The sequence below is a fragment of the Pelecanus crispus genome, chromosome 4 (genome assembly GCF_030463565.1).
Source record: "Pelecanus crispus isolate bPelCri1 chromosome 4, bPelCri1.pri, whole genome shotgun sequence".
In the NCBI taxonomy this organism is placed as follows: domain Eukaryota; kingdom Metazoa; phylum Chordata; class Aves; order Pelecaniformes; family Pelecanidae; genus Pelecanus; species Pelecanus crispus.
In genome coordinates this window covers 2,687,674-2,713,661 of record NC_134646.1, presented here as the reverse complement: position 1 = coordinate 2,713,661, position 25,988 = coordinate 2,687,674, and the positions used below count along the sequence as shown (strand labels likewise).

At 49.8% G+C, this 25,988-nt stretch overlaps 1 protein-coding gene across 1 annotated transcript in view; it reads right to left on the bottom strand.

The window, feature by feature from the left end:
* The window catches only part of SHROOM3 (shroom family member 3), a 157,809-nt gene that overhangs the window by 13,295 nt on the left and 118,526 nt on the right, over positions 1-25,988 (bottom strand). The window contains 4 exon segments of the mRNA XM_075708744.1: positions 2,726-5,984; positions 9,005-9,136; positions 20,338-20,439; positions 20,441-20,464. Of these exon segments, the coding sequence (XP_075564859.1) occupies positions 2,726-5,984; positions 9,005-9,136; positions 20,338-20,439; positions 20,441-20,464 (3,517 nt within the window).

The following is a 25,988-nucleotide window of genomic DNA, read 5'->3' as shown; positions in this document are numbered from 1 at the left end:
GGGAAGCTAAACAGCGAACAAGCTCTGCCCATGCCCAGCGCCAAAACAGGACTGAAAGGCTGCAGAGATGCTGAATGCCACAAAGGCTGGAAACTCCAGCCGCAGGCAGAGGCGCGGAAAAACATCACCAAATCTGGTACTTGGTGCTTTTGAAAACTAAAGCGCAGGAACTACCTCCTCTTTAGGTATTTATGTCAGCTAAAACCAGAGAAATGTTGCAGCTGAAATACATTTGTGAATGTGACTCTGCCTGAGCTCCCACCATAGGACACCAGACTATTAAGAGACATGAAAGCAAATGCTAAGCCTGCTTTTGAAGAGGTTGGTATTTTCTCCCGTACGATCTTTCCAGCGGAGAGTATTTCAGTGCCCCCCTTCCCCACACCCTTAGCAATTTGCTTTTTTGGTCAGTGTTGCTGCAGAGGGAGGGTAAGTGCAGGTCTTGATTTAGGAGTCCGGGAGCTGGGAGATATGTGAGCTGAGATGGACTAAAAAAGCAGAGAGGAAGGAAGGCTGAGAATGCGTTCTGAAGACTGAGAGCTAATAATTCCACATGGCTATCAATTTCTTTATATCTTTAAACAAATCCCTACAGTGACACTGCAATGTGATTTATATACAGCCTGCAAGGAACATTAGACACTGTACACAAAGCCCTGACAAACATACAGTGAGGCAGAGAAGTGTGCTGCTAAACTGGAAATAAACATTTCCCACAAAAAATCTGAAAAGGCCAAAAAAATAATAAAAAACACCCCCGCCACCCTGTTGCTTTGGCTTTGTCCCCAACTTTTATAGCTGTGGTTTTGTATTGGAGGCAGATAGGAAACAAACCTAATTAAGAGAGCACTTCAACATATACTTCCCTTTCAAGCAGACACTTACGGATTGGTGTATATATTTCAAGTCAAACATGCTTTCTTGAATTAAGATTTAAGAACAGGATTTTCACAAGTGCCTTGCTGCCTATGGGAGTAAATCAGCATTCCAGAAGTGGATACAGCTAAATCACTCTGGGAAACAGCAGTAAGGGCTCTCCTCTCTTCTACACTTAGTCTAAGACCCTGCGAGCAGTTCTGCACTGCTGTTCATCGTCTTCCTCGAGTCAGCTTCCAACAGGCAGAAACTCTGGTTTGGCTGCTGAACATATGCAGGATTAAAAATGAGCCAACAAGGGGGAAATAAAGATCTTAAGAACTACCCTGTATGTCAACTACCCTGTATGTCCCCTGCCCAAGAGAGGCGGCTGGGTAAAAATGAACCAGGGCTGCTCGTCATCCAACCTGTCATCTAAAAATACATTATAGTGATTTTTCTCTTTCTGGATGCCTGGTTTTGTCGCTGCTCTGATTGTTCCAGGAGGCAGAGAAAGAGCCACAGCTTGGCCTTCACCCTAACTTTCTTAAGGACTGGCCTCTTACTGAACGCAACACTTCATGATCGGCAAGTGTGACAAAATGGCACAGGTGAGCCCGATGCCTGGCTGGTGTGGAAAAATACTGATGATGGGACGAGACAGCAGTGGTTATGGAAATGCATTCCAGTTACTTGATATTCACAAGCTGCTTTTTAAATTCTATTTAAAAACGTAGTGTGGGATCTGAGGTCTGTCGAGGGAGGACATTTAGAATGAAGCACACGGTAAGTTTGGGAGGACGGCTCCTTCTCCCGCACCCCGGTTCGGCCTGTTTCCGAGCTGCTGCCCAGAGCCTCCTTTACGTTACTTGACTCAGTACCACTTCATTGCACCTAGATAATCTGATCTGGGCCAGTAGCGAGTGCAAGAGTAGAAGGAGATGTCCTGGATCTCAGCTGCCCCGTAAATAGGTGAGACTGCCCAAACACTCAGACTATTTGGAGCGAGGAGCCTGTCCACACATTTCAGTTGTTTCGTCCCTCTCCCCGTGAAGAATGGAGCCTGGCGTGGAAACAGCTCGACCAGTTGCAGTTACCTAAATAGGTCTGAGTAGATTTCAGCCAGCTGAAGAGCTGGCCTGGGCGGCAGTTCGTTAAGAAGTTAGCCTGTTTCTACTATTTACCATCATCAGAGTCAGTCAAATTCCCCATTTGTGACATCAGTGCAATGTTCCCAACCACCAAGCAGGGGACATGGAAAGAGCGGCCAGGGTCTCCACTAAGTTTTGTCTGCAATGTTTCCCTCCAGGGCTGGAGGCAAAACATAATGGTTCCTTGGCAGTGGCTCCGCTGAGCATTTCCCAGCACTGTCAGGCACAGTGGGAGCCAGGGCAATTTCAAGCAGCCTTTAATCTTCTCTACTTTGCACCAGGAAAGTGAGCTAAGGCAGAACAGCAGCAACAGCGTCTCTATCGCCACCGTAACGATAGACCCCACCAGAAAGGCGATCGTGCTTCTCCGGCGATGCTGGCAGGTAAGAACAGGACACCTGAGGTGGGATGTCAGGAGCAGCAAGAACACATGCACGCTACCAGCATACGCACTGAAATCCCAGCATCTCTGAAATCCCTGAAATAGCCCCAGCAGTAAGCAAGCTGAACAGAAGCAGTACCCCACCAGCAAGCATTTCAAACAGCATCCTGGTAATTTAAACACAATAAACTGTCTCTGTCTCAACATGTATTTAACCTCTCTGTAACCAACAGAGTAACTGCCGTGACTGAACATCAGCCTGTCCTCCGACATCCCCCGTCTTTCCCTGGTTCATAAAGCCCTGCTTGCCCGCACGCACGATCCGGTTTCCACATACCTGGTGTTTCTTATCCGCCGTGGGAGACGATCTGGAACGTACATGCACAGGGACTGTCTGATTGTCGTACCTATCGAGCAAGTCTTCCACAGACACCGATTTCCCAGATTTCCTGGCAGTAGAGGGTGTTTCAAAGACCTGCTCCTGCTTCCCATAGCGAGGCTGGCCCTGCATGCCCAGAGGGTCCGTCTGCGTGCCTTTCGTGAGTTCCGTTTTGGCTCTGTAATCCCGGCACCTCTCTGTTTTCGGTCGGCTCGTGACCGAGCTGTCCTGGTGCCCTTTCTTCTCATCTCCACTGGTGTCAAAGCAGCTCATCAGCCCAGGAGGAAGGGTAGAAGATATCCGCCCCGTCCTGGATATCCGCTCTATGGACTCTCTCCGGCAGTAAAGGTTCTGGTCCTGGAGGGAATTCATGCTGGAGGCGGAGGAAAGGCTCTGGCTGTCTGGGCCACCTGCCTGTAGGTAGGAGTTGTGGGAGCGCTCCCTCAGCAGTCCGACATCTTGCGAGGATGGCCGTCTCCCTGTTTTGCGCTCGATGTAGTCGGCGAGCGCGTTCTGCTGGAGTTGCTTGAGCTCTGGCTTGGAGAGGCTAGCTGTGGAAGAAGCTTTGCTGTCCCTTTCGAAGATCTTACGCCGGTCAGCCACCGTATTCTCTGGAAAGACAAAATGGATACCTTTCTTCTGGAAGGAGAGAGGCGATGGCTCCCCATCAGAGATGCCCACCTCGTTCATCTTCTCCGGCTCCGAGTAAGACCGCTTCTTCTGCTCTGCCGTCAGCCGCTTTCGGCCCCCGATGCGCAAGACGTGCTGTGTCTTGGAGTAGTCCAGGGCGGAGAGGCTGCCTTCTGTTGGCGTGACACTGTGCCTCTCCTTCGGGGTGTGGGGAGACGGCGCCATGCTCCTCACGCCCACGTGGGCCGAGGCAGGCCTCTGGGTCGTCCTCTTGGGTGCGCTCCCGAACGGGGGGCTGATGCGACGGAAGGAAGTGGCCCTCAGCACCCTGGACTGAGCATCTTTAATGCTGTTCCTGTAGGCCCTGTTAAATGGTGTGTCCAGCTGCGACCCGTGGGCATCCTGGACGTTATCCTTCCAGAGGATCTCCTTCTCAGGCTCACCTCCCAGCTGGAATGTGCTTTTACTCCTTGGTAGCTGAGCCGCCCTTACGTGTGCCTCATTTTCAGGACACAGGCTGTAGTATTCGCTGGGTCTTGCCTGCTTCACCGAAGCTGCCATCTGCAGCTCTACGGGGCGCCAGTCAGCCTCTTCTAGCTTCCCGTTCCTGACGGAGGGGCTGGAGACCCTGCCCGGCTCACTGGGCAGCTGGCCGGGCTCGTGGAGCCTGCTCCGTATGTCCTCCGGGCTGTGCAGAGAGCACCTCGCGCTGGAGGGCTGGCTCGTCCTGCTCGGCCCGTAGTGCTGGCCGAAGCTGGGAACGCCGGCACTCTGGGGCTGGTGAGTGCTTTGCTCTCGCTGCTCAAACTTGCTGACCTTCTCCAGCACCGAGCAGCGGGGCTTGCTGGCGTCTGGTTTGCCGTAGGGAAAGCTTTGGGTGCCACTAGAGCTGAGCCGGCTCCTCCCGAAATCAGAGGGTTTTGGCTGCTGCGGAGAAGGGGGCTCTTCGCACTTCGGCTCAGCAGCATGGAAGGGAGTCACACTCGTGCCCTCCTCCGCCTGCCTCGCAAAGGCCTGTGGGTCCACATCACTCCGCTGTTTGTGCCCCTGTCCCCTGTGATCCTTCTCCTCTTTACTGCTGCTGTTCAAGAAGGACAGTTTGGTGTTGGGATAGCCCTCGCCTGGCTGCATCTCTTTTAGCTCCGAGCTGCTTTGCCTCCTGGAGCTGTCTGGGATGTTCTGCAAGGAGGAGAAGCCATACTGCTTGGCCTTGCTGTGACCCCACTGGTGGTGAGCAGCAGCGTGTCTCTCGTTTATCTGTGCGTTGCCGTTTTTGTCCTCCTGGGATTCAGCCGTCCAGTCCTCTTTGGGCTGGTAATGGGTTTTTCTCTCACTAGCATCCCTCAGCTGGGGCTGCGGGGCTTGAAAACTGTGTTTGGAGGCCTCTGCAGTACTTGAGGTCTCTCGGTTGCTGTGTGTTACCTTGTAAGGGGATAACAACTCCTCCTTTCTCGACGTGGTCAGGCAGGTTTCTGGGCCTGCCGTGCTAGGAGGTTTTTGCTGGAGAAGTTTTGCTGCAGCATCGTGCTTTCTCTCAGCTGCTGGGGGCTGGTAGAAGATGGTTGCCCTGCTTGTAGTGCTTTGGTTTCCATTCTCATCAAAGCCCAGGGTGCTGCTGGCTACGGCCTTGTCGTAAGAGACTGGAAGAGGTGGAGAGTACCCGCTTTCTTTGGCCAGGGCTGGATAAAGCGTCCCATTACTGCTTGCAGAAGGCTGGGGCACCTGGGCGTAGTGCGGCTCTGGGGAAGGTACCGGGTAGACACCAGTAGGCAGCAGGGGCTGCCCCGGCTGGGCTGGCTGGGAATAGCTCTGCTTGGGCTTCGTGGTGGGGCTGCTCTCTGGGCTCTTCTCCACCACGGTGTGCAGATGCCCTTCTCCAAAGGGGGCTTTCAGCACCGGTCCCTGGGATAGGGTGCTGACAAGCGGAGGCCAGGACGCTTTCGGCTGCGTTCGACCAGGCTTGTTCAGATCAAGGCCGGCGCATGAGCTGGGCCTCTCGTGATGCCTGATGGCTGCGTAGCTGTCGCTGCGAGTGGGAGGCAAGGGAGGTCCCTTGGGGGGCTGGCTCTTGCTGTCCGAGGAGCTCTGGCCTGGCTGCGCCCTGGAGGGAGCTGCGTTGTGCCGGCCAAAGCCGTGGAGCCTGCCGTGGCTGCGAGCGTCCAGCAAGGCCCGGGCCTCGCAGCTCGGAAGCAAGGTGGAAGACTTCACCTCATACTCCTTGGAGATCCCTCGCTGGGCGTCGTAGACTGTCTTGACGTACCTGATGTCAGCTTGCCTCATCCCCTCCTGCAGGCCGCCTCGGGACTGCATGCTGTCCATGGAGCAGGAGTGCTCCTTGCTGAATGGAGGAGCGGGATACTCGGGGATGCTAGAGTTGGTGGAGAAGGAGCTGTAGGCAGAGTCTCTCTTGCTGTGGAGGTGGGAGAGCTGGTCGATGCTGTTGGTGGATTTGGCCGGGGACAGGTGACAAGGGTGGTAGCCAGGGGAGGAGTGGTCCAAGCTCTCCATGCTGCCCCGGGAACTGTACTGGTCAGGACTTCTCCTCAGATAGCCATGCTCATAGCCAGAGAGATCGCTGGTTGAGGAGCTGGGGAAGAGCGAGAGAAGAGTAAAAACCCACTGTCAGCAGAGGAGAGGCACAACTTATAAGTGAGCTCAGAAGCAAGATGTTTAGTTTTGAGAAGTGCAGATGAAAACCCATATTTGGGCCTGACTCCATCCCCTGTTTGCAGTCATCCCAGTTCACAAAGAGGAACTGCTTGACATTGCAACACAAGGCTCTTATTTACCACAGAAGGGTGGGAGGGAAATACAGACAGAAAGACAGTGCATCTCTGGAGCCAGGGAGGATCAACCCCACCCATCAAACCTATCCAAAGCACTTGGAAAGCTGAATGAGCGCAGATGCCACTGAGGAGGAGGAGAGGAGCACGAGAGGCGTTCTGGGGGGAATCTAATATCTTTCTTTTTTTCCCATTTCATTTCTTTTTATGGAGACGAAGGCTATGCCCTGGCAGGCTTCCTGGAAATTCAGCTGTCCCAAGGACAGTCTGTTTGCTGCGAGAAAACTAAACTGACAAGACAGAGAAGAGATGCATGTGTTTGTGCGTGGAGGCAAGCGGGGGTGCAACAACAGAAACAGTTTGAGGATGCCCCGGGAAATCTTCACAGCCACCTCCTCATGTAGCTCAGCAGGTGCAGGTACACCTGGGCACCTGCTCCGAGATACACGTGTGCCAAAAGAGGACTCGTGGCCACCAGAGATGTGTTCAAAAAGAAGGATATTCAGACATCTTTCTGTCAGTGGCGAGGGAGCTCCTTGTGCCGGCCACAGTTCTTTTTACACCTCACGTGGGGATATCACAAATTTATGTGGAGTTTCCCCTGGCTAATCTTTCCTCCCAGACTCAAGCAAATACACTGAGTACTGGGGAGCGTAGCCCAAGGATTTCACTTTCCTCCCCTCTGTTCCCAGCTCTCCTCCCTTAGATATCTCTTTCTCTAGTTCCCCGTGCAGCTACATGCGCTGTCCTGGCGGAGCCACAGGAAAGCCCCAGGGAAGGAAAGACTGCTGTCCCACGCGAAGGGCGGCAAGGCGAGGCTCAGAGCTGCAAGCAGCCACGGAGAGGAGCCTGGGTTCGCCAGGGTGCAAGCTGCAGCCTCACCTGGCACAGGGGAAGGCAAGCTCCATTTCTGCGTGCTTTGCTCCGCTGGGTAATAAAACCAAACCTGCTCCACGCAGCGGGGGAGCTGGGGATGCACAGCAACCCTGAGAATCAAGGAGGCAGCAGGTACGTTTTCTAACAGCCCCCTCCCTAACAAGCGTCTGCTGAAGAGCCTAAAGCTTGCTCCAGATCATATCCCAGTCACTTCCATCCTGCTGGATGGACACCCACAAGCCCAAAGGACAGGCAGGGGGGAGAAGGCTGCTAAGGATGAGGGAAGGCAGAAGGAAGCCTGCCTGCGAGGGGAAAAAGCAGCAGCTCTGCAGAGAGATGCAGAGGAACGCAGAGACAGGCAGAAAGACTTATGGCAAATCTCAGGATAAAGCTGGTTTACTCATTTAAATGCACCACTCTATTTTAGTTTAAAAGAAATATCTCCCTGGCAATGCCCAGCGCAGCCCTGGCCAGCTGGCCACTAGATGTTCCCCGTGCTCCTCTTCAGGCACTCGGGAGACAGAGCCGCGCTGCCAAAGGCTCTGCCAGGAGCTGTGGCTGGGAAGCAAAGCCCCTCGGTGGGAAATGAATATGCTACAGCATGATCTGTGCTGAAGGCCAGAGATGAACATACATTCTTTCTGCAACCATCTCCTCACTTTTTTTAATGCTCTGTTTTCTTTTTCCCCTGCCAAGGCTCAGCTCGCCTGTAGAAGAAATGATGTTTAAATCCCAGTGGCTACAAGGAGAGTTTCCTGCTCCTGAAACCCTTCTGCCTTTCCAGGGAAAATCCTCCAAGGGCAAAGTTGAAACTTGTCCTCCCTCAAGCTGCCCCAGGGCTTACCACCAAGAACATTTTGGGGCTGCTCAGGGTGGCTGAGGGGTATGTCTGCCCTAGGCAGCTCTCCTCCCCGTACTCACCACACTGCGTGGCCTCACATAAACAGCCGCAACTCGCTGGGACCGCATCACTGCTTCCCATCTGCCTCGGCCACGGTCTACGGCCAAAACCAGAGGTGCTTCATACCACCTTCTTTTAACAGCACTAAGATTCCTAATTTAGTCTTCTGGGGACTGATAAACCACTGCACTAACTTCTTAGAGAAACAGCCATGCACATACAGTTACGATAAAGCTGACCCGTGCAGAAAGCAATTGTCAAAACCAGGAAACCCCTCGCTGAACTTCTCACCCTGCGAGTATCGTCGGTGATGCACTACTGTCGGCACTGAGAGCAGCCTGGTTATGCTGATGGGCACAGCTGCCCTGCTGCCTACACCCTTTTCTTCCTTTTTTTTTTTTTTTAATAGGCTAATTCTGACTTTGGATTTCGTCTCCTTTGCTGGTGAAACAACCATGCTGTGGTTCTATGTGGAGGATGCAGAGCAGGACTCCAGCTCCTGCATCCAGTCCCAGAGAAAGCAGCATTAATGTCCTGACAGTAGACTCCCACCTTGGTAGGAAGTGGGATTTTTAAAGCAATTAATTTCCTAGCTGTTAATCACCTCAGAGAGCACTCAAAGGAGAAAACATGGCCACTTTATCTGGGTAACCAAACTGGAATCTAAGCCTTCCTAACTCTAATCCTAACCCTCGATGTTTGTAAGCCTGTCCAGCTGTATGGAGGCGACTGGTAACATTTTTCCACCACATCTTTTGTCCCATTCCTTCACTCCTGTGCTCTAGATTTAGACCCTGATCTTGTAGTCAGTACCATCAAGACACATCCTTGGGCATGAGGCAGAGCCTCCCTGAAGTCAGCATAACACTGGAAACAAGGAAGGACATAGGACCAGGGGACTAGTTTAGAGGCATGTTTGCTCGGGAGCCTGATTTCTACACCCATGGGAGATATATCAAAAGAGGGCAAATGATACCAAAATGAAAACCACACACTGCTTTACATCTCTGCCTATGCAGCACAGGACCACAGCTGTGTAGTGCTTACCTGGAGTGGTAGGGCTGATGCCAAGGGGTGCCAAGCATACCCTGAGATATTTGCATCATGCTGGGATCGGGTTGGGTCTCCACAAGTTTGGTTGAATGCCAGGAGTGAGGCCGGCCTGGAGTTTCACTCCGCCTAGGTAAAAGCAGAAGGATTTTGCGTTCAGCAACAGGCCGGCTCTTCCAAGGAAGATGAATGTGAAGGAACACCAACAGCCATATTTAAAATTGCTCGTGCTTACTTCTGTTTCACTGCTTTCCAAGCGAACCAAGCAGCAATCATGCACGGTTCCTGACATTCACATGACACGTTCCCCCTCGTATTTGCAAGGCAAGAGGCGTGGGCAGAGAAGCGGGTTATCACTGAATGCGGGGGGTCTTCCCCTCTACCTCCCAGCCAGAAGCCTCACGCCTCTGGGACGAGCGTGGGGGCCCGTTCACAGGATGAGTTTACAGGCCGGGCTGCGTGTGGACTCCCGCACGGCGCACCAAGCAGGGTGGCTGCATGTGATTCTTACGGATGCTGAAGGAGCACTTTTTTCACAAGGTTCCCTTCATTTTAAAGCGACAGCCGGCAAAGTCATCTAAAGAATCAATTACCACGAGGGGGTGGAAGCCCGCACAACGCTGTTTTGATCTCTCCTCGGTGCTGCTAAAAATGCAGGAAGAGACAAGACAACCAAGTGCCAGCAATGTGCATCCTTTGCATCCCCCGGGGCCTTGCAGCCGGCCGGTGTCCCCCTGCAGCCCATGAGCCTGGGTGCGTCCCCAGGCACAGCGCGGCACGGTTGGCCTTCGGTTGCTTCAGTCACCAACGCTTAGGAAGGCCTCCGTTAGCTCTTAAGAGAAAAAACCCACCGACAACCTTATTTAAAGTACATAAAGGTGCAATGGAAAGTCAAAGCAGGGGATTAGCGATCAGGTACCCTGAACACGCCGCACAGACTCTCCTTCGCCCCAGCCTTTGGGCTTGTCCTTAATCCTCCCTCTGCTTTCCATGGGGGATCTCTCTCCCTGCTCTAGCACTCATCTCTGCAGTTTCTAACTCTTCCTGTGAGAACGAGGAGCAGCACTGGACCTGTGTAGCACTAAAGTCCCAAATGTGACAGCCTGCTGGGCCACCTTGACTACCTATAAAGCATAAATGCAAGAGGAGGATATGACGCATCTTTAAAGGCTTCATCTCACTGAAAATTTCACAGTACAGCATGTCCTGAATAAGTCAGTAAATAGATTAAAATGCCCTCTGCAGATGGTAACCAGACACTGAAAGAGGACTCTCCTAGAACTGCCTAAGATTGTGAAAAGAAACAATACAGGAAAACGTACAAAGTAAAAAATGCTTGTTAGGGTCAGGTCCTTTACTAGCACAAGTTAACATTGGCACTGGCTGATGTTCTCCGACATGGAAAAGCACTGGCAGAAAGTGAGAGGTAGAACCATTTCACCAGCAGGTTTTCCATACAGATTTCAGAAGCACAGGTCATTCTCTCATCATCAGCTAAAGAAGAAAAAAAAAAAAAAAAGGACATTCTTTTCCTTTTAACATTTGTTTTGTTGTGACAGGATTATCTTAAAGAAAGCTGAACTGGAGGTTTTACAGAGGGCGAGCTGAACCAAGCACCGTTTTACCATTACATGTGTAGGTGTGTTTAAAACAGAGCTCTTTTGTTAAGCTCCTTGCCCAGAGAAACAAGGAAGCTGAACACTGCCGGATGGGAAGTTGACAAAACTATTTATTAAGAATAACCCGCATTCTCACCTTTTCTGTTGCAGAGATTTAAAGACTCTCTTCGTACTTTCGAGTAGTACGAGCCCCCAGCATTTTTTTTTTTTTTGCTTGGGAAAGCAAACTGAATGATCACAGGCAAGGCACGTTACCCCTCGATTTGATCAGTAAAAAGCTGCAAGGGAGCTGCGTAGCCAATCTTCGGAGCCACAGGTATTTTAAACCCTTTTGGTCAATATCCTTGTAATAATAGAACATGTGGACAGCGAAGCTGTGAATTTAAGTCAGAAGACATGCCGTACCAGCTCAGTGCGGGATAACCTTGCATTGTTTCCACACCTACCTGATCCTGGAAACGTGGATTAAGGGTAACCGAATCTTAGCCGAGCTTAAGCCAAGAGGGGAAGCGCTGCCGCACGCACGATCTCCAGCTCGTGTTGCAGGCTCACGCAGGTCATCTCCAAGGAGGCAGCAGGATGGAAGTACGAAGGGTCTGCGCGCACACGCGTGCACCGAAAGGCAGAGGACAGGGGGCCTGATCCAGTCCCCACTGAATCAACCGAAAGACTCTCCTTGAGACGGAGCTCTGAGGTTGTAAAAGAAAGGCACAGCCGATGCTGCCAGTGCCTGCGCGTGGGCGTTCAGGGAACGCCAAGAATTTCCTAGCTTCAGCCTTCTATAACACCTGAAAATAGCACCTTGCTTCACCCTACTTCCTTAAGCTTAGTTTATAATTATTATTGCCTAATTAGGGAAAAGGACTGGAACTGGAGTGCAGTACAACAGTGAGCACCACAGTGTCTAAAGGAGAACAGCTATCTCCCGTTACAGATGGAGGGGGAGCTGGACATGGTGAATCCACCATGTTCAGGTTGCAAAATTCACGTTGAACTTTGCAACAGCTTTTGGTTACACTTGCTTTACTGCAGAGCACAACTTTTGGGAAGCAATAAAAACCAGTGCAAGATTAAACTCTTTTTGGCAAGTGGGGCGGAACTGTTTTTGTAAAGCCCACAACGTCTGATCCTGATTCATCCCAGACAAACTGGCCGAGTGATAAAACTTGCAAATGCAGCAGCTAATTCCTGACTTGAGTGAAGACAAATAAATCATTAGATCTTTAACTGGTATAAATTTGGTGCAGCACAGTTGCCTTCACCATAACCAGGAGCAACAGCTGATACTTTGCTCCAGGAGGTTGTAGGATTTCAAAATGCAGAACTGTAATAATAATAGTAATGACAACAACAAGAACAACAAAATTATTTCATCCCCTTATCCTTTATACTAGCTCCTCAAGGGCTGCACCTGGACCATACTTGCAAAAGTGTCTGGACAATCTTATTACTAAAAAAATTCTCCACTTTAGATAACGGAGAAAGTGATCCCTCTGTTGTAAATGCCAAGGCTGGAAAAGAGACTCCCGGTTCCTCATGGACACCTCCAGTCATCAGATAACCTGGGCATCTGGGTCAGGTTGGCATCACGACAAATGCCTCGGAGCGAAGATATTCGGAGACGTCAGTGGACCTTGATGCAATGCTGGCATCTAAATAGGCTCCTCGGCAGCTGCAACACCGATTACCTACCAGATACTGTCAAATTCACACCGTAAACTGGAAGACCGAAGGGAAACAAATAGTCTTTAATCTTGTCCAGCTGCTGTTATCTGGGCGCTCCTTGTTGCTATACTAGTCACAGCGTTTTCAGACAGAAACGTGACCGGCACATTAGCAGTCTACTCTAACGTAGTCTGGCAAAGGCTTGATGCCGTCTGGGCTGCAAGGACCGTACTGACATTTCTGAGGCCCTTCGCCATTAGGAGCTCTGTATCTCGCTCTTATTAGGAAGAGCTGAGCGTGTTCTTCTCTGTAATCTCCTTAGATTATTTTTATGCTTTGTATGCAAAACAGTAATGGAACTTTATAAAGATACCTTGGCACTAACTCTACAAATGAATCAGCATCTAAAGAACAGCCATCCAAAGCTTTCTTCACAGCATAACTGAAAGGTTGATTTATCTTTTTCCCAAGGTTACAAACTAAAACCATACAGAACAATGTATTCAGTCTAATTTCCATTCTTTACACACTGTTCCTCACCGATGCCAGAGTACACGCACAACCTGAGCGCTTTGCAATTCAAATGTACTCCAGCCCAGTGTCCTCCGAGAGTGCACAGATACTTCTGTGTAAAAAGGCCCATCTTTAACCAAAGCAAACAGCCTAGTTTCTTCGAATTGCCATTTCCATTTTTTCTACATTTGCCTAGAAAAGCTTCCCTTTTCCTAAACATCCAAGTGGAGAAGTTTTGGAGGGAGGAAAAAAAACAAAAAGGAGAGGAGAGGAGAGGAGAGGAGAGGAGAGGAGAGGAGAGGAGAGGAGAGGAGAGGAGAGGAGAGGAGAGGAGAGGAGAGGAGAGGAGAGGAGAGGAGAGGAGAAGAGAAGAGAAGAGAAGAAGAGAAGAGAAGAGAAGAGAAGAGAAGAGAAGAGAAGAGAAGAGAAGAGAAGAGAAGAGAAGAGAAGAGAAGAGAAGAGAAGAGAAGAGAAGAGAAAAAAGAAAAGAAAAAGAAAAGAAAAAGAAAAAGAAAAGAAAAAGGGAAGGGAAGGGAAGGGAAGGGAAGGGAAGGGAAGGGAAGGGAAGGGAAGGGAAGGGAAGGGAAGGGAAGGGAAGGGAAGGGAAGGGAAGGGAAGGGAAGGGAAGGGAAGGGAAGGGAAGGGAAGGGAAGGGAAGGGAAGGGAAGGGAAGGGAAGGGAAGGGAAGGGAAGAGAAAAGAGAAGAGAAGAGAAGAGAAGAGAAGAGAAGAGAAGAGAAGAGAAGAGAAGAGAAGAGAAGAGAAGAGAAGAGAAGAGAAGAGAAGAGAAGAGAAAAGAGAAGAGAAGAGAAGAGAAGAGAAGAGAAGAGAAGAGAAGAGAAGAGAAGAGAAGAGAAGAGAAGAGAAGAGAAAAGGAAAAGGAAAAAGATAAAAAGATGTTCAAATAACCCCTGCAGACTCCTGTGCTCCACGTTTCCGGCAGCAGCCTCCAGGCTGCCAGCAGCCAGCGGCACGCTTCGGCTGAGGCCGCGGAGCACAGCAATCCAGCAACACTGACCGCTGCTGCCGTGACAAGAACTGCAGGTGGATGACTACCGTTACGCCCAATTTATGAGACCGGTTTCTACGTTGGGATGAGAAGCAGGAAGGAAGCAGTTCCCTCCCTTCACATGCCATATCCTGGTCTTTCATGGAGCAGGACCCTGGGGCACGTCATGGGATGTACTTGCTGTGCAGATTAGACATAGCGTGAGAGCGTCAAAGCAAGCTGCTGAAGCTAGAAGAGAAGGATTTCACACGGAAAGCACCTTCTCTTAGGAAACACAGACTGAATTTTATCCTTAACAATAACAGGATGTCACTCAGCCTTTTAGAAAGCTAGTGAGTGAAAGCCAGGGAGGGGATGTTGTGGCTGATCAATTAGCAACTCAGAGTCATCAATGCCCCAATAAACTGATCTACTTCTACTGCAACATACCCACGGAGCTTGCAGGGAGCTTTCATCAGTCTCACATCTGTCAAACACAGCATCCAAGACGCCTGAACAGAGACCATTTGTGAACAATTCTTCTTCTACCACTGACCTTGTGCTCGTTTTTTCTCTGTCCCAGCAAGCTTCAAAATCCTCCTCAGCAGAGACGGGAAATGTTGAAGATTAAAGGCAGCAAAACCTTTCAAGAAAAGCATCTCTCCCCAAGGAGCAGAATCCACCTGCAGATCCAGGCAGGAGCAGCGGTCACCAGGACACATTCTCCATGACCTGCAGGGATGGTTTTGACTACCTGCTGGCGTTAACGTGCCCAAGAAAGATGGGAGCACATAAAGAAGAGACCTAAGGCCAAGAGGGTCACTCTGTGCCGTCGCAGACAACCACAATCCCTATGGATGTGCTCTCCCCCAGCAGCCATGCGGCCCAGGAGGCTGTGTGGGAGGTTGCTGGAGCTGGAAGGGATAGCCATGGCCTGGCCCATTCATCTGGGGAGGTGGGAAGGGACGGGGGCCCTGCAGCGGAGACCCTCCTCCCGTAGAAGGGAAGAAAGATTTGGACGCAAGTGCAAAGATTGTGCCTCTCGGATCCAAGCCCAGGCACTAAGTCACAAGAGAGAAAGCTAAGGCGGCAGCTGCCCATCCTTACCACGTCATCCTCGCAGTGGTTAAGATTTCAAGCTAGTGATATTTCTAAACTAACAAAAAGTATGTGGTAGAGGTGCTACGTCCTGAGCTGTACCCTGCTGCACGGTGCAGTAGGCTCTTTCTATACCGAGAGATCCCTGATCGGGATCTCTATGATCTAGCGATTGACGTGTACCCTCCCAGGGAGACTGTGTACCTGCATCAACAGAAAGCACAAACAACAAATGTGAATTTTCACCAGTGTGGACCTGTCTCCAAGAGGGCCACATCTAAAAGGAGCGCTAGCATAACAAGGGTACGTTCCACAGACATCCTAATGCGCTGCTGCAGTCCCTGTGCCTAGCTATTAAGCAGGAGATGAAGGAAAAACTAAAGCACTCAGAAGCCTATTAGGATTTCAACAGAGCGAGGCCACAATCTACTCAAAGCAACGTCGCTCCTAATTAAGGTTCAGTCATGGTTCTAAAAATAAGCATAACAGACAAGGCCAATTAGAAAGAAGTCGGACCATAATGGTGTCAGCTTGATGTGTCTTTCACTGAATCTGTCTTTTTAGGCTCACAGAGCCCTTCTGGTAAATTCTGGGGCAGAAATGATCTGGAGTGAGCTCCGTCCCTTCACAATTTTGACTAAAAAGAAGGACGACTCATTAGAAAGACCTGAAGTATATGAAATGATATTACATGTCACGGATCTTGGGCAAGAGTGTCTCCTCACCTATAAAGGAAAGGCAGAGTTGCACCTCCCACCCCTCTTTATGCTCAGATTAAAACTTTTCCTAAGTAAAAAACACACTGGAAAACCCTTTGCTTCAGAACACTTAGGTGAAATGTGTGAATATTCTCACACCAGGACGCAACCTTCTTTTCCACAATATGTTAATCTCTGCAACTTCTAGAGGACAACTCCCCACCCAGGGAATCCCTTCAGAGTATCTCACACTTTTTAGCAGTCTCAGTCTTAAACAAAAAAAAGAAAAAAACCTTGAGAAAAATACCCCAGCCAAGTTCAGGGCTCAACTGCAGACCAGTCTGGCCTCATTTCTCTCCCCAGCCCGTTTCCCAGTGGCATAGGCAGGTGTCGTGCCTGCATGTTGTTTCCAGCTGACATCAGATGCTATTTGTTTTTTTCCTTTGACAAGCATCACTTGGGATGTCTGGGTTGCATCAGACCAGGGCCTGAGTATCACGTCAGAACTGGGAGACAGGTACTGAGCTCCCTGAGGTCTCCCTGGGGCGAGGAAGCAGAGAATCAGAGGTTTCTGCTCAGATTTCCTACCTTTACCATTGCCGACTCTTCGGGAAAAACTCCCCACCATACCACTGGGAAGAAAAGCCCTGTGTGAAAGCAGAGATAACAACCACGTACGTGGATGTACATACACCTTTTTCCTACCGTTCTTCTCAACTCCATGTGCAGGAAACAGCCCGTCTCTCTTCCTTCTCTTCTCTCCCTGCCACCGAAAGCAGGCAGAGAAAAATGGTGCAGCAAGATTATTTTGTGGATGGCAATGACCAAGGGCACAGCCGTGTTCGCCACGCTGCCTGCGGTAAGGGACAAGGTGTGGGTGGCTGAGGATACATGAAAGTGTCAAGTGCTGCAGCAAAATTTGCCAGAGTTGGCGGGAGACCGAAGATGGCTCTTCTTGAAAGAAATGCTCTCCGCCGCAGGCTGCGGATGGAAGTGCTGGGATCGCTCAGAGGTGATGGCAGCTGTGAGCAACGGTCGCTCCTTAGTTGAACTCAGGAACAGTCAAACATTGTAATTAATGATTATTGCTCTTGCACATCACACCTCTGTGTTATCACATTTCTTTGGTAACCCCCAGGCTGTCCTATCCAAGAAAGGGGTATTTATCCATTTTCCAGAAAAGGAAACAAAGGCCTCAAGAGGTGAAGCGTCTTACAGAAAATCACCCAACGGGCCTACCGCAGAGTGCGGTGCTAGGAACTGGGCCGTGCGCTGCTGCTTCATTTTCCCTTTGCCCAAGCATATGTCTGACAGGCAATATTTAGATTGAGGACTTTGCCCTATACAAAGAAAGGGTCCCACTGACATTCCCTGACACTAACCAGACAACAGGCTTGAATGGGAACAGCGGGGCTTTGGTTATTAGTGTGAGAGGTGATGTATACAAGCTTCATTCTTGCCGATTACTGGATTCAAGGTCTTTGTCCTCCTGGGATCTTCTGACAGCTTGCTTTTTTAAAGAAAGCATTACCAAGCAACACGAGAAGTATGATTTAAATTGCAAAATAAAAAGTATTTCAGATCTCTATTTTGAGAAAGTACTTGCCGCCAGGATAGTCCATCTGCGCCGTTCACACAGGACTGCGGCTTAGACATGTGGAAGGCAAGACAGCCTCCTGCCTGGTACTTAGAGCATGTGTGGGCTAGAACGAGGAGCTGGTGAGCACTGGATTAAAGACCCTCTGCAACTTTCCTCTTCTCGCTACAATTTTCCTCTGTTTCCTTCGCTGGAAAAAGAGGAAAAAAGAAGAGACATGGAAAAAGAACCAGCTGACTGACTTACAGTCTTTGAGAAGGACCCTATTATTCCCTGTCTTCTCCAGGCATTCACATCATCTCTCAGAGCACAGGCAGAAAATCTCAGCAGGCAGGCCCGACAGTGGCTTCTCCTGCCCGTGGCTTTGCAGAACTCACAGAGCTGCACTGATTTATCCATATTGATGAATTGGCCCAACGGGCTTAATTCAAATAATTTTTCTTCATTCTTCTCCAGTCAGTAAATTAGTTAAAAAGACAGAAAAACAAGCATAGCTTAGATTCTTTCGCACCCTGATATCAAACACACAGCAACTTGCAACAGGAGAGACTTAGAAACAATGGAAGGAATGTGTTTTCCTAGTCTCGTTCAGTGCTTAGGAGGAACTCGGTGGCTGGCAGCAGAAATGCTGCCCTGTGAGCCTGATTATCCAAACGTAACATGGACAATGAGTCACGGCAGGTAACCAAGGGGATTTTCAGGGCAAGCGTTTCAGATAGTAGCTGGGTTCTCCTCTGAGTTACAGGGCTACAAATCACAGGCAACGCTAATAAAGCCAACACCAAAGTGCTAATGTAGAAACGATAAACGGGAGACAAGAAGAAGGTCCTTTAGGTGCGTGTGCTGAATGTATGTATGTATATACATACATTCGTGTGTGTCTCTGTGTGCGTATCTGTTCACAGACTGCTTGCTGAGGTACTGCAAGGAAAAAAAAAGGCAAAGGGCACCAAGGGGAGTTTAAACTTTTAGCTAGTCAGGTGAACTCGTGATTTACTCCCAGCTGGGAATTCACCTTCCCACCGTTCCTGCAGGGAGCGGGTGGGAAAGGTGGCCGTCCTTGAGTATATCACTGCAACTTGCACCAGTGGGGCGAGTGAAATAGCAAATCTGCAGCGATCTAACACAATTCAAGCCACAGAACGGCTAACAAACCTGTCCTCTCCCTCAGGGAAACTTTTAATCACTTTGGTACTAAGCATTTTTTTGGTGAAAGACACCCCCGCATCTGCATTTCTAGACCTAATTCTTCCCTCCCTCTCATCTCAGACTGCCCTTTACCGATGGGTAGAGCTGTAGTAACACGGCTGCACTGGCTGGCAACACCACCCTGGCCTTGTTTATTTTGCGCAGCAGAGGAAATGAAGCAAGCTTCATGAGCAATCGTTGAGTGTACACTTGGGAGGGTGAACTGCAGACCTGGTGTTGTGCTGCTCCTTTCTGTAGATCCTCAACTGCAACACCTGAGAAACCGGTCCTGGATTTCCCCTTTGACTACGGACATTCATTCATCACCCCAAATTTCAGAAACCGATAGGGACTGCTGACAGCCTGTTGCCTTCATCGCCTAGGGTGAGTCTGCGGAAAGTAAACAAGCGGGGGAATTGCACCCGGTGCCACGGCCAAAGCAAAGGCTGCTGAGTCTGAAATACCCTCCCACACTCGAATTCTTATACATTAAAGCAACTTCCTGTTTGTAACCAAAGCTTCAGCCAGAGTTAAACTGAGATATGCAGACAGAGCCTCCGACGCTGCCGGAAAAGTAAAGCAAAACATTGGCTCTGCATCCAAAGACAAATTAATCCAAGTGAAATGCTAAACTTTGGAGCTTCTGCGAAGATCTGCTACTGGATCGCCAGGAAAGCGGGATTTACAGAGGACGTATGCTGAATAACTCATTGCTATAGGAAGGTGGTGGATATATGGGAGCTCCTTTCCCAAATTTGCTGTGGGTCACATGCCTCAGGGACTGCAGAGTCCCACACCCCAGTCAGAGACAAATCTCTCCCTGATAAAACTAGCTTGAGGAGAGATTTCAGCCTCTAAAATCTGCTCCATCCGACAGAGATATAATTTATGGTGCAAACCCTCATCTGGAGAAAAGCAACAGAAATTTAGTGAGGTTACACACATGAACACTGGCAGAAAAGCCGAGCCCTTTCTCCTCCTTTTGCAGCCACCCAGGCTGTGCAGGGTCGGCATCAGTAACTGTTTGCAGTGGCTAAAAGCTGGAGCAACTCCACTAAGGTCAGTGAGTTTGCTCTACAAGTGCATCCTCGCTGATAAGATCAGAACGTGACTTTACGTGTCGCATTCCCTTCTCGGCTGCTCACTAACAGATGCTGGGCCACATTTCCTCCAGCTGTAGGAAATCAGTGTAGCTTCTTGACTTCAAATAAGTCAAGGTCTGGCCTGAATGCAATGTTGCCAATAAAAGTCACTGCTCTGACTTCACGGTGTGCAAATCTCAGAAGACTGAGACACAAAAATCTATGAAGTCATCCAGATTACCATCGGACTGATGTAAGAGGCTCTTTTGATGCCAGCAAAAGCTTTGCCTGAATAAATGCTGTAGGATTTGGTCCTAAACTGCATGGACAAAGGAAGGAAATCAGGCTCTGCCACAACACTGGCCAATCCAGAGCAATTCAGGAAATTGAATTCTGAAGACATTTAATCATTTAAAAATGCAGATAGGCACTCAGCAGGGTTGTCATGAATGCCAAACTCCCACTGAAACTCACAGACTCCAAAGAAGCCAGGTGATTTTGGAAAGCCAGGCACCTAAAGCTGGGGAGCCACAGCAGGCTTACACCACTTCTGTGGAGATATTTTGGTCCAGCATCTCTGATGACCTTTACCACCACTGACAAAAGTTTTTGAGGAGAAAGGACACCTCTTTCCAGGACTCCTTCTCAGCACCGTGCTGAGGGCAAGGAAGCCTTGGGAAAAGGTGGGTGTGAGGTTAAGAAACTGTCCTGGACCTCTTCCACTGCCTAATGCCACAGACGCTGGGGATTCACGCTGCTCCACTCCAGCATTCCTGCTGCTCTCGCTCCCACAAGAGGGAAGTGGAGTTTGACAGCTGCTCTCCAAGAAGAGCGGCCACAAACCACGCACAGCAGATAGGGACGCAGATACACGCGTTCTCACCTGGTCTTCAGCCGTAACTTAACTCCTCCCGACCACGTGGTTTTGCTGGGCTGAAAGTCAGTGGTCACGCAGTCTGCAGCGAGTGGGCTGGGAGACAGGTTGGCATCCCTTTGCTGCATGTGTGTCCCTGTCAAAAGAAACCAAGGCCATGTAAACATCGACGCAAAAAACTCAGCACCTGTATCCTTCATGTAATAAGGATTTTAGGAAAGAAGGCAATACACAGACCCAGGGGGCAAGGCAGGGGCATCAGTCTAGTTTTTAAAAGTGTAAAGAAAATGTCACCAAAAGCCACGGGTATCCCTTTTCTCCTCTATGTCACTGCCCAGGCAGGCTGTAAGAGTGAGATTTTGCTCTGCTTTATACCTAGGCAGTGCTCAGCCCCTGCGAGTGCCCCTCACAACTGTTTTGGAGGAGCTGCACAATACCACAGCACTGCTGCTCGGCACACAGGGGTGAGATCAGCTGCAGCATCCACGGCACAAAACTCATTATCCTACATCTGCATTTTGGGACTCTAAATCCCTAAGTGTGGAGTTCAGGGATTCCACTGTGGGATACACCTTTTCCACACGTAACCACCTTACGAGAGCTCAGGGAAGGCTCTGAACACACAAGAGAAAAGCAAGAGAAAGGTCCACACAGTGAGAGCAGGAAAGAGAAGCCTATCCCCCCCCTCTACTGATATTTCCACAAAGTTAGCAAAGAAATATTTACCCTGCTTCATCACACGCATGCAGAAGTCACACACACATCGTGTAACCGTCACTTCAGCTCCTTCCTTCCCCCAGGCACACGAGAGCCTGAAACGATCCAGTATTCCCACTTGCTCCCATTTTCAGCACTGAAACGCGGGAGAGATCTGAAATTTCTGCTTGCTCAAGGAACCCCCACGCTGAATAAAAGCGCGTCTGAAAGGACCCCCTCTGTGCCTCCCTGGGCCCGCAGCGGGCCGTGGCCCGAGGTGCGCTGTAATTGCCTCTTGCTGCGTGCTTAGCGGGCTGCAGGCTGAGCGCACATGCCGGCATCTGGGGCTTTGGATAGCTGAGATGGCTCGGATGCCATTCCGGTGAGAGGCCAGCCGTCTTTGTGTCCGGCTCGGTCCTCCCCCACGCTCCCTCCCCAAGCCCCCACGTGCCAGGCAGGAATGTTAAGCCTCACATTGCGGATGAGATATACCAGGGAAGCGCAGCGGCACTTTCACCCTAGATTAGGGAAAGCGACTGGTCTGGAACGGCCTTTTTGCTCGCCCTGCTTATCTTCATCCAAATTTTACTGCAAATCCTGCCTTAGCTGCCTTTTCTTTCCGTGTGCCAAAGCCCATTCTGCTTTGTCTTTGCCACCCCTCTCCTCTGAGATGATGTCAAGCCTCTCACCAACTAGAAAGATCCCCCTCCCTGCTCCTGTACCAGCCTTGCTGTATACGAGGAGCACAACCTCCTTTCCTGCAGCCCTGCGAAGTGCCAATACCGTTAACTGCTCCAATTCTCTTTGCTTACCAAGCTTACCGTGAGAAATTACGAATTTTTAGAAGAGACTTCACTGCAAGACAAAGGACAGAAGGCCTGCTACAGATGAGGATTTAAAAGATTGTACATAAATGATTCATATACACAAACAGGTATGCAATTTTGTAAGCAAAATATATTTATTTATTGTAGCGTTTAGAGGACAAAGTCCCCTGTTTAAGGCTTTGTATGAGAGATGGTCCCAGCCACAAAGAACCGCGCTTCTGCCCCTACAACGCTGCCCCCGAGAGATTTCTGTGACGGGGGCCCCACAAAGCCCCCGGGAGCGCTGAAGCACAGCTCAAATTCGTGGCGAGTGCTCCGTATCGTGTCGGAGCCTAATGAGTTGTCTCACTGACAGAGTCGTGGCAGGATCCTATTAGAGGGGAAAGGATCTCAGCAGAGGCACTTGTCTTAACTCCGGGGTGAATCCTGACCTCCCTCCTCAGGCCTCATTTCCCACACAGGGAACTCCCATCCCTTACACCTCCCTGGTTTGCTAACGGGGCTGTGAAGAGAAGATACAGTTTACCTGAAGGTCCTTCACAGACAGTACCATGTCGGGGTGACACGACCTTGGTTTGAAGGGGAGTGCAGGCACTTGGCTGTGACCACAGCTGCCTCGTTGATTCGGGGTAACCCTTGCACGAGTCAGAACTGGTGGGGCAATACTGGGGGCTGGCCCAGCAGCCTTATTTGCAGAAATGCCGATGCCGGTGGCTCCTGCTGATTTTGAGGGGCATTGCAGGTGCTGAGCCCTTTTGGAAAAGGCATCTGGATGTCCCAAAGTGCTGCCAACTGCCACGGCACTATAACCCTCATCACGACACCGAAACACTTCCAAAGTCAAGGTGATTTCTTTGAGCCAATTCTCAAAGTGCTGTTTCAACCTGTTTGAAAGCAGATACTGACACAGTAGAAGATGTTTGCCATGTTCATAGGAGATGCCTCAGATCAGCAATCAACTTTCCTAACACACCTCGGGCAGCGCTCAGTCGTAACCTCCCTATTCGTTTCCTAAATAGCAGACTTGGGCTCTCCCAGGCTACACAATAGCTGTACTCCTGCAGTGAGTAAAGCTGCTCACGTCTTCTCTCCAGTCAGCTATCTCTGAAGTAGCCAAAAACAATATTTAGGACTGGGAAATTGCCCCTGTGCCAAAGACAGAAAAAAAGAGTAAGCAGCCTGAGAAACTGATATAAAGGAGTAAGTGCCTACAGCTTCCCCATCACCAGAGCCTAGTGATTTTTCAGCACTCAGGGTCTTTTTTTTTTTTTTTAAAAACAGCTTTTGAAACATGTGAAGAAAGCAAGAGACAACACAGACTCTAAAGCAGAGCTTTCTAAGTAAGTCGCTTCCAAGCATTCCCGTATGGATCCGCACAGATCCGACTCACAATCGGTGGCTACAAGCAGCGGGGGGGTAAGCAGCTTGGGTGTTCCCACTCGCACAGCGAGAAACCCGTGCTTGCCAGCATGCATAACTTTGGGGTTTACCTCGCAGAGACAAAGAAACGTTAATTAGTGTCTGCATGGGCTCTGGGGTTGTTGTTCGGGGGTAAGAAGGAAATGCAACGGAGTTTTTCCCGAGCCTCTTAAAAAACGATAATTACTGAGCGCTGTGTGGAACGGCGGGCTCAATAAGACATTGAAAACTAATCAGCCAGTCTATAAATAACACCATTAACCAAGCCCAGTGGGGAACACAAAAGATGAGGATCCTTCCCCCGGTGAAGCGCACGCGCGTCAGGGATGGAGCACAGCAGCCCTTCGGCAGCGGCCGCCGCCGGGCGCTTTGCCGGAGAGGACGACAGCCACGCAGGCGTGCCTCCAGCGAGAGCGCAGCTGCCTGAGCGGGGAAAATACCTGAGGCCAGCACCAGGGCTGCAGCTGCGGAGGCGGAGACCTCCCCCAAAACCGGATTCACAAACCCAGCGCCTTTCCTCCCCGTGCAGCTTTCTGCCTCGCGCTCAGTCAAGCGACCTGACCGCTTATCCAAGAAGATTTTCTAAGACATTTCGAAATCATTTTCTAAGGCAGCTCGGTCTAACGATCAGGAGCGTGCTAATCTCTGTAAAGATACTTCTTCAACCATAACACGGAAACAGCCCCCCTAGTGCAAAGACGTTCAGGGCCTACCTTGCGTCTTGTCTGCCACCGCTCACGCCTTCTCCTCAGCGTGACCGCTCTCCTCCAGCCCGAGCTGTCCCCAGCACAGCGCGGCGGGCCGGCTCTCTGCAACAGCACCCAGCCTGCTGGGATCTTCCTTAAGGTCGGGGCTGCGTTTTATTTCGGGATGTTGCAAAGTGCCTCCTCACAATTGCATAGCTAGAAAGTATCCCTGGCAAGGAGTGGCCTGCAGTTGTTCTTTTTGTTACCGTGTCGTTTCTAAAGCTTGCAAGCGGGAGACAGGAAACCTAGCGCAGTCTATTTAAAACTCCTTTACCTCCCACCTGAGGCTGGCAGCTGCCTCTGAAATCTTTCCTTTTCTGCAAAGTTCATGTTTAATTATGAATTGTTATTTATACTGGCTGCTTCCATGCTGCCTTTGGTATTTAATAGCACACATGTCAATGAGTAGCTGTACAAAGACACTCCGCTCAGCTTTTCCCTCATCTAAAAATACGGTCTGTTAGGATTTTTTTCTTGATGCCTGCTCGACAAGCAGCGACAGAATACAGTACTACAGATTTAAGCCTTTTTTAAAGAAAAGCCTGCTCCTCAGACGTTTCATTGCCCCGCAGCTTGGTTGCCTCTGCCTCGTACCAGCCGCCAGAAGAAAGAGGCAGCGCCTCTCGACGCACGCGGCACTCTCTCCTCTGCACATCCAGCGCTGCCTTTTCCAAAGCAGACATCTGCGAAACGTTCCCTATTTTTTTACCACCCACTTCAGAGCTCTACAAAAAAGCACTGGCGGCCTTATTTTACATTATTCAGTTCCCTACAAGACTGGGTTGCCTGTTGTTGCCATCTGAAGTCTCGCGTCCTTCCCAAGCCGCCACAATCCCTGCAGAACTCGTTCACTGTTTTAGGGAGATCCTTTGCTTCTGACCACAGATGACTCTGACCTCCTCTGGCCGCCTTATCTGCCTCTCGCGCTGACCTCCCGTTACCTGCATACTTGAAACGTCTCATACCGTTTATCTTAACCTTTTGGGCTCTTGGCTCTTCTTTCTCACTTTCTTCGGTCTTCCTTATCCTTATTTATAATCTCCACATTCCAGCACAAATTGGTTTCCTAAATCAAGCCTAGACAAGTGCGTGTCCCTGCCCAGCAGATCCCCCAACAAGCTGCCTAAACCCGCTGACCAATTTCAGCCAGGGTCTGCAGAGATACTGTTCTCAATGAATTAATCTCCATGTTTCACAAAAATAGTTCCCTGAGTGATGGAAGTAGCATAAATCATTGCTCTCATTGAGGGAACGCTGCGGTGTCAGCTCAGCTGCCTGGCTACGATTCCCAAAGAGGAGAGACATTTTACACAGGGAAGCCGTACAAAACCAAACTTCTGAAGTTTTGCCTGCTATAGCATTTGTTTTTCAGCACATCAGCCTTACACTTCTGTCTGCGCTACCATCCTGTATTTTGCTTCTCTGCTTAGCTGTCTGTAGCTCCAGGTAGGAGACTAGGATATGGCTGAGATCATCCATAAACAGCACCTGGAACTATGCTTAAAAATGATTAAAGGTTTTTTTAAATCTTTCAAAATGGGTATTTTTCTAATGGTTCCACCTCTTGGCGTCATGATTACTTATTTTAAACTGACGCCAGGTTTGCTGCCATGGCAACAGAAGACCTAAGTCCCAGAGGACCAAACCCCCAAATGTTAATAGGTTTAGTAATTTTTAATATCTCATTACTTCTAAGCCCAGTGTTATTCCTAGAAGAGAGGATGGAGCTTAAATTCTGGTTTTTACATCATTTGGGATCAACAAGAGTGTTTATAACCACTATCAGAATTAAAAGCTGTCCTAGAAAAATAACTGCTCCTATGTCGATGCTTCTGAAATTGAGATCAAAGCAAGGTACTCCTCTTCCAAGTTCTACAGCAACTTGTAGGCATTTCCTGATATTTCTTCCCTTTGCCTTAAATCAGAACATAAGAGGCAACCCTCCTCCACCACAGAAAGAGCCAACAGCACA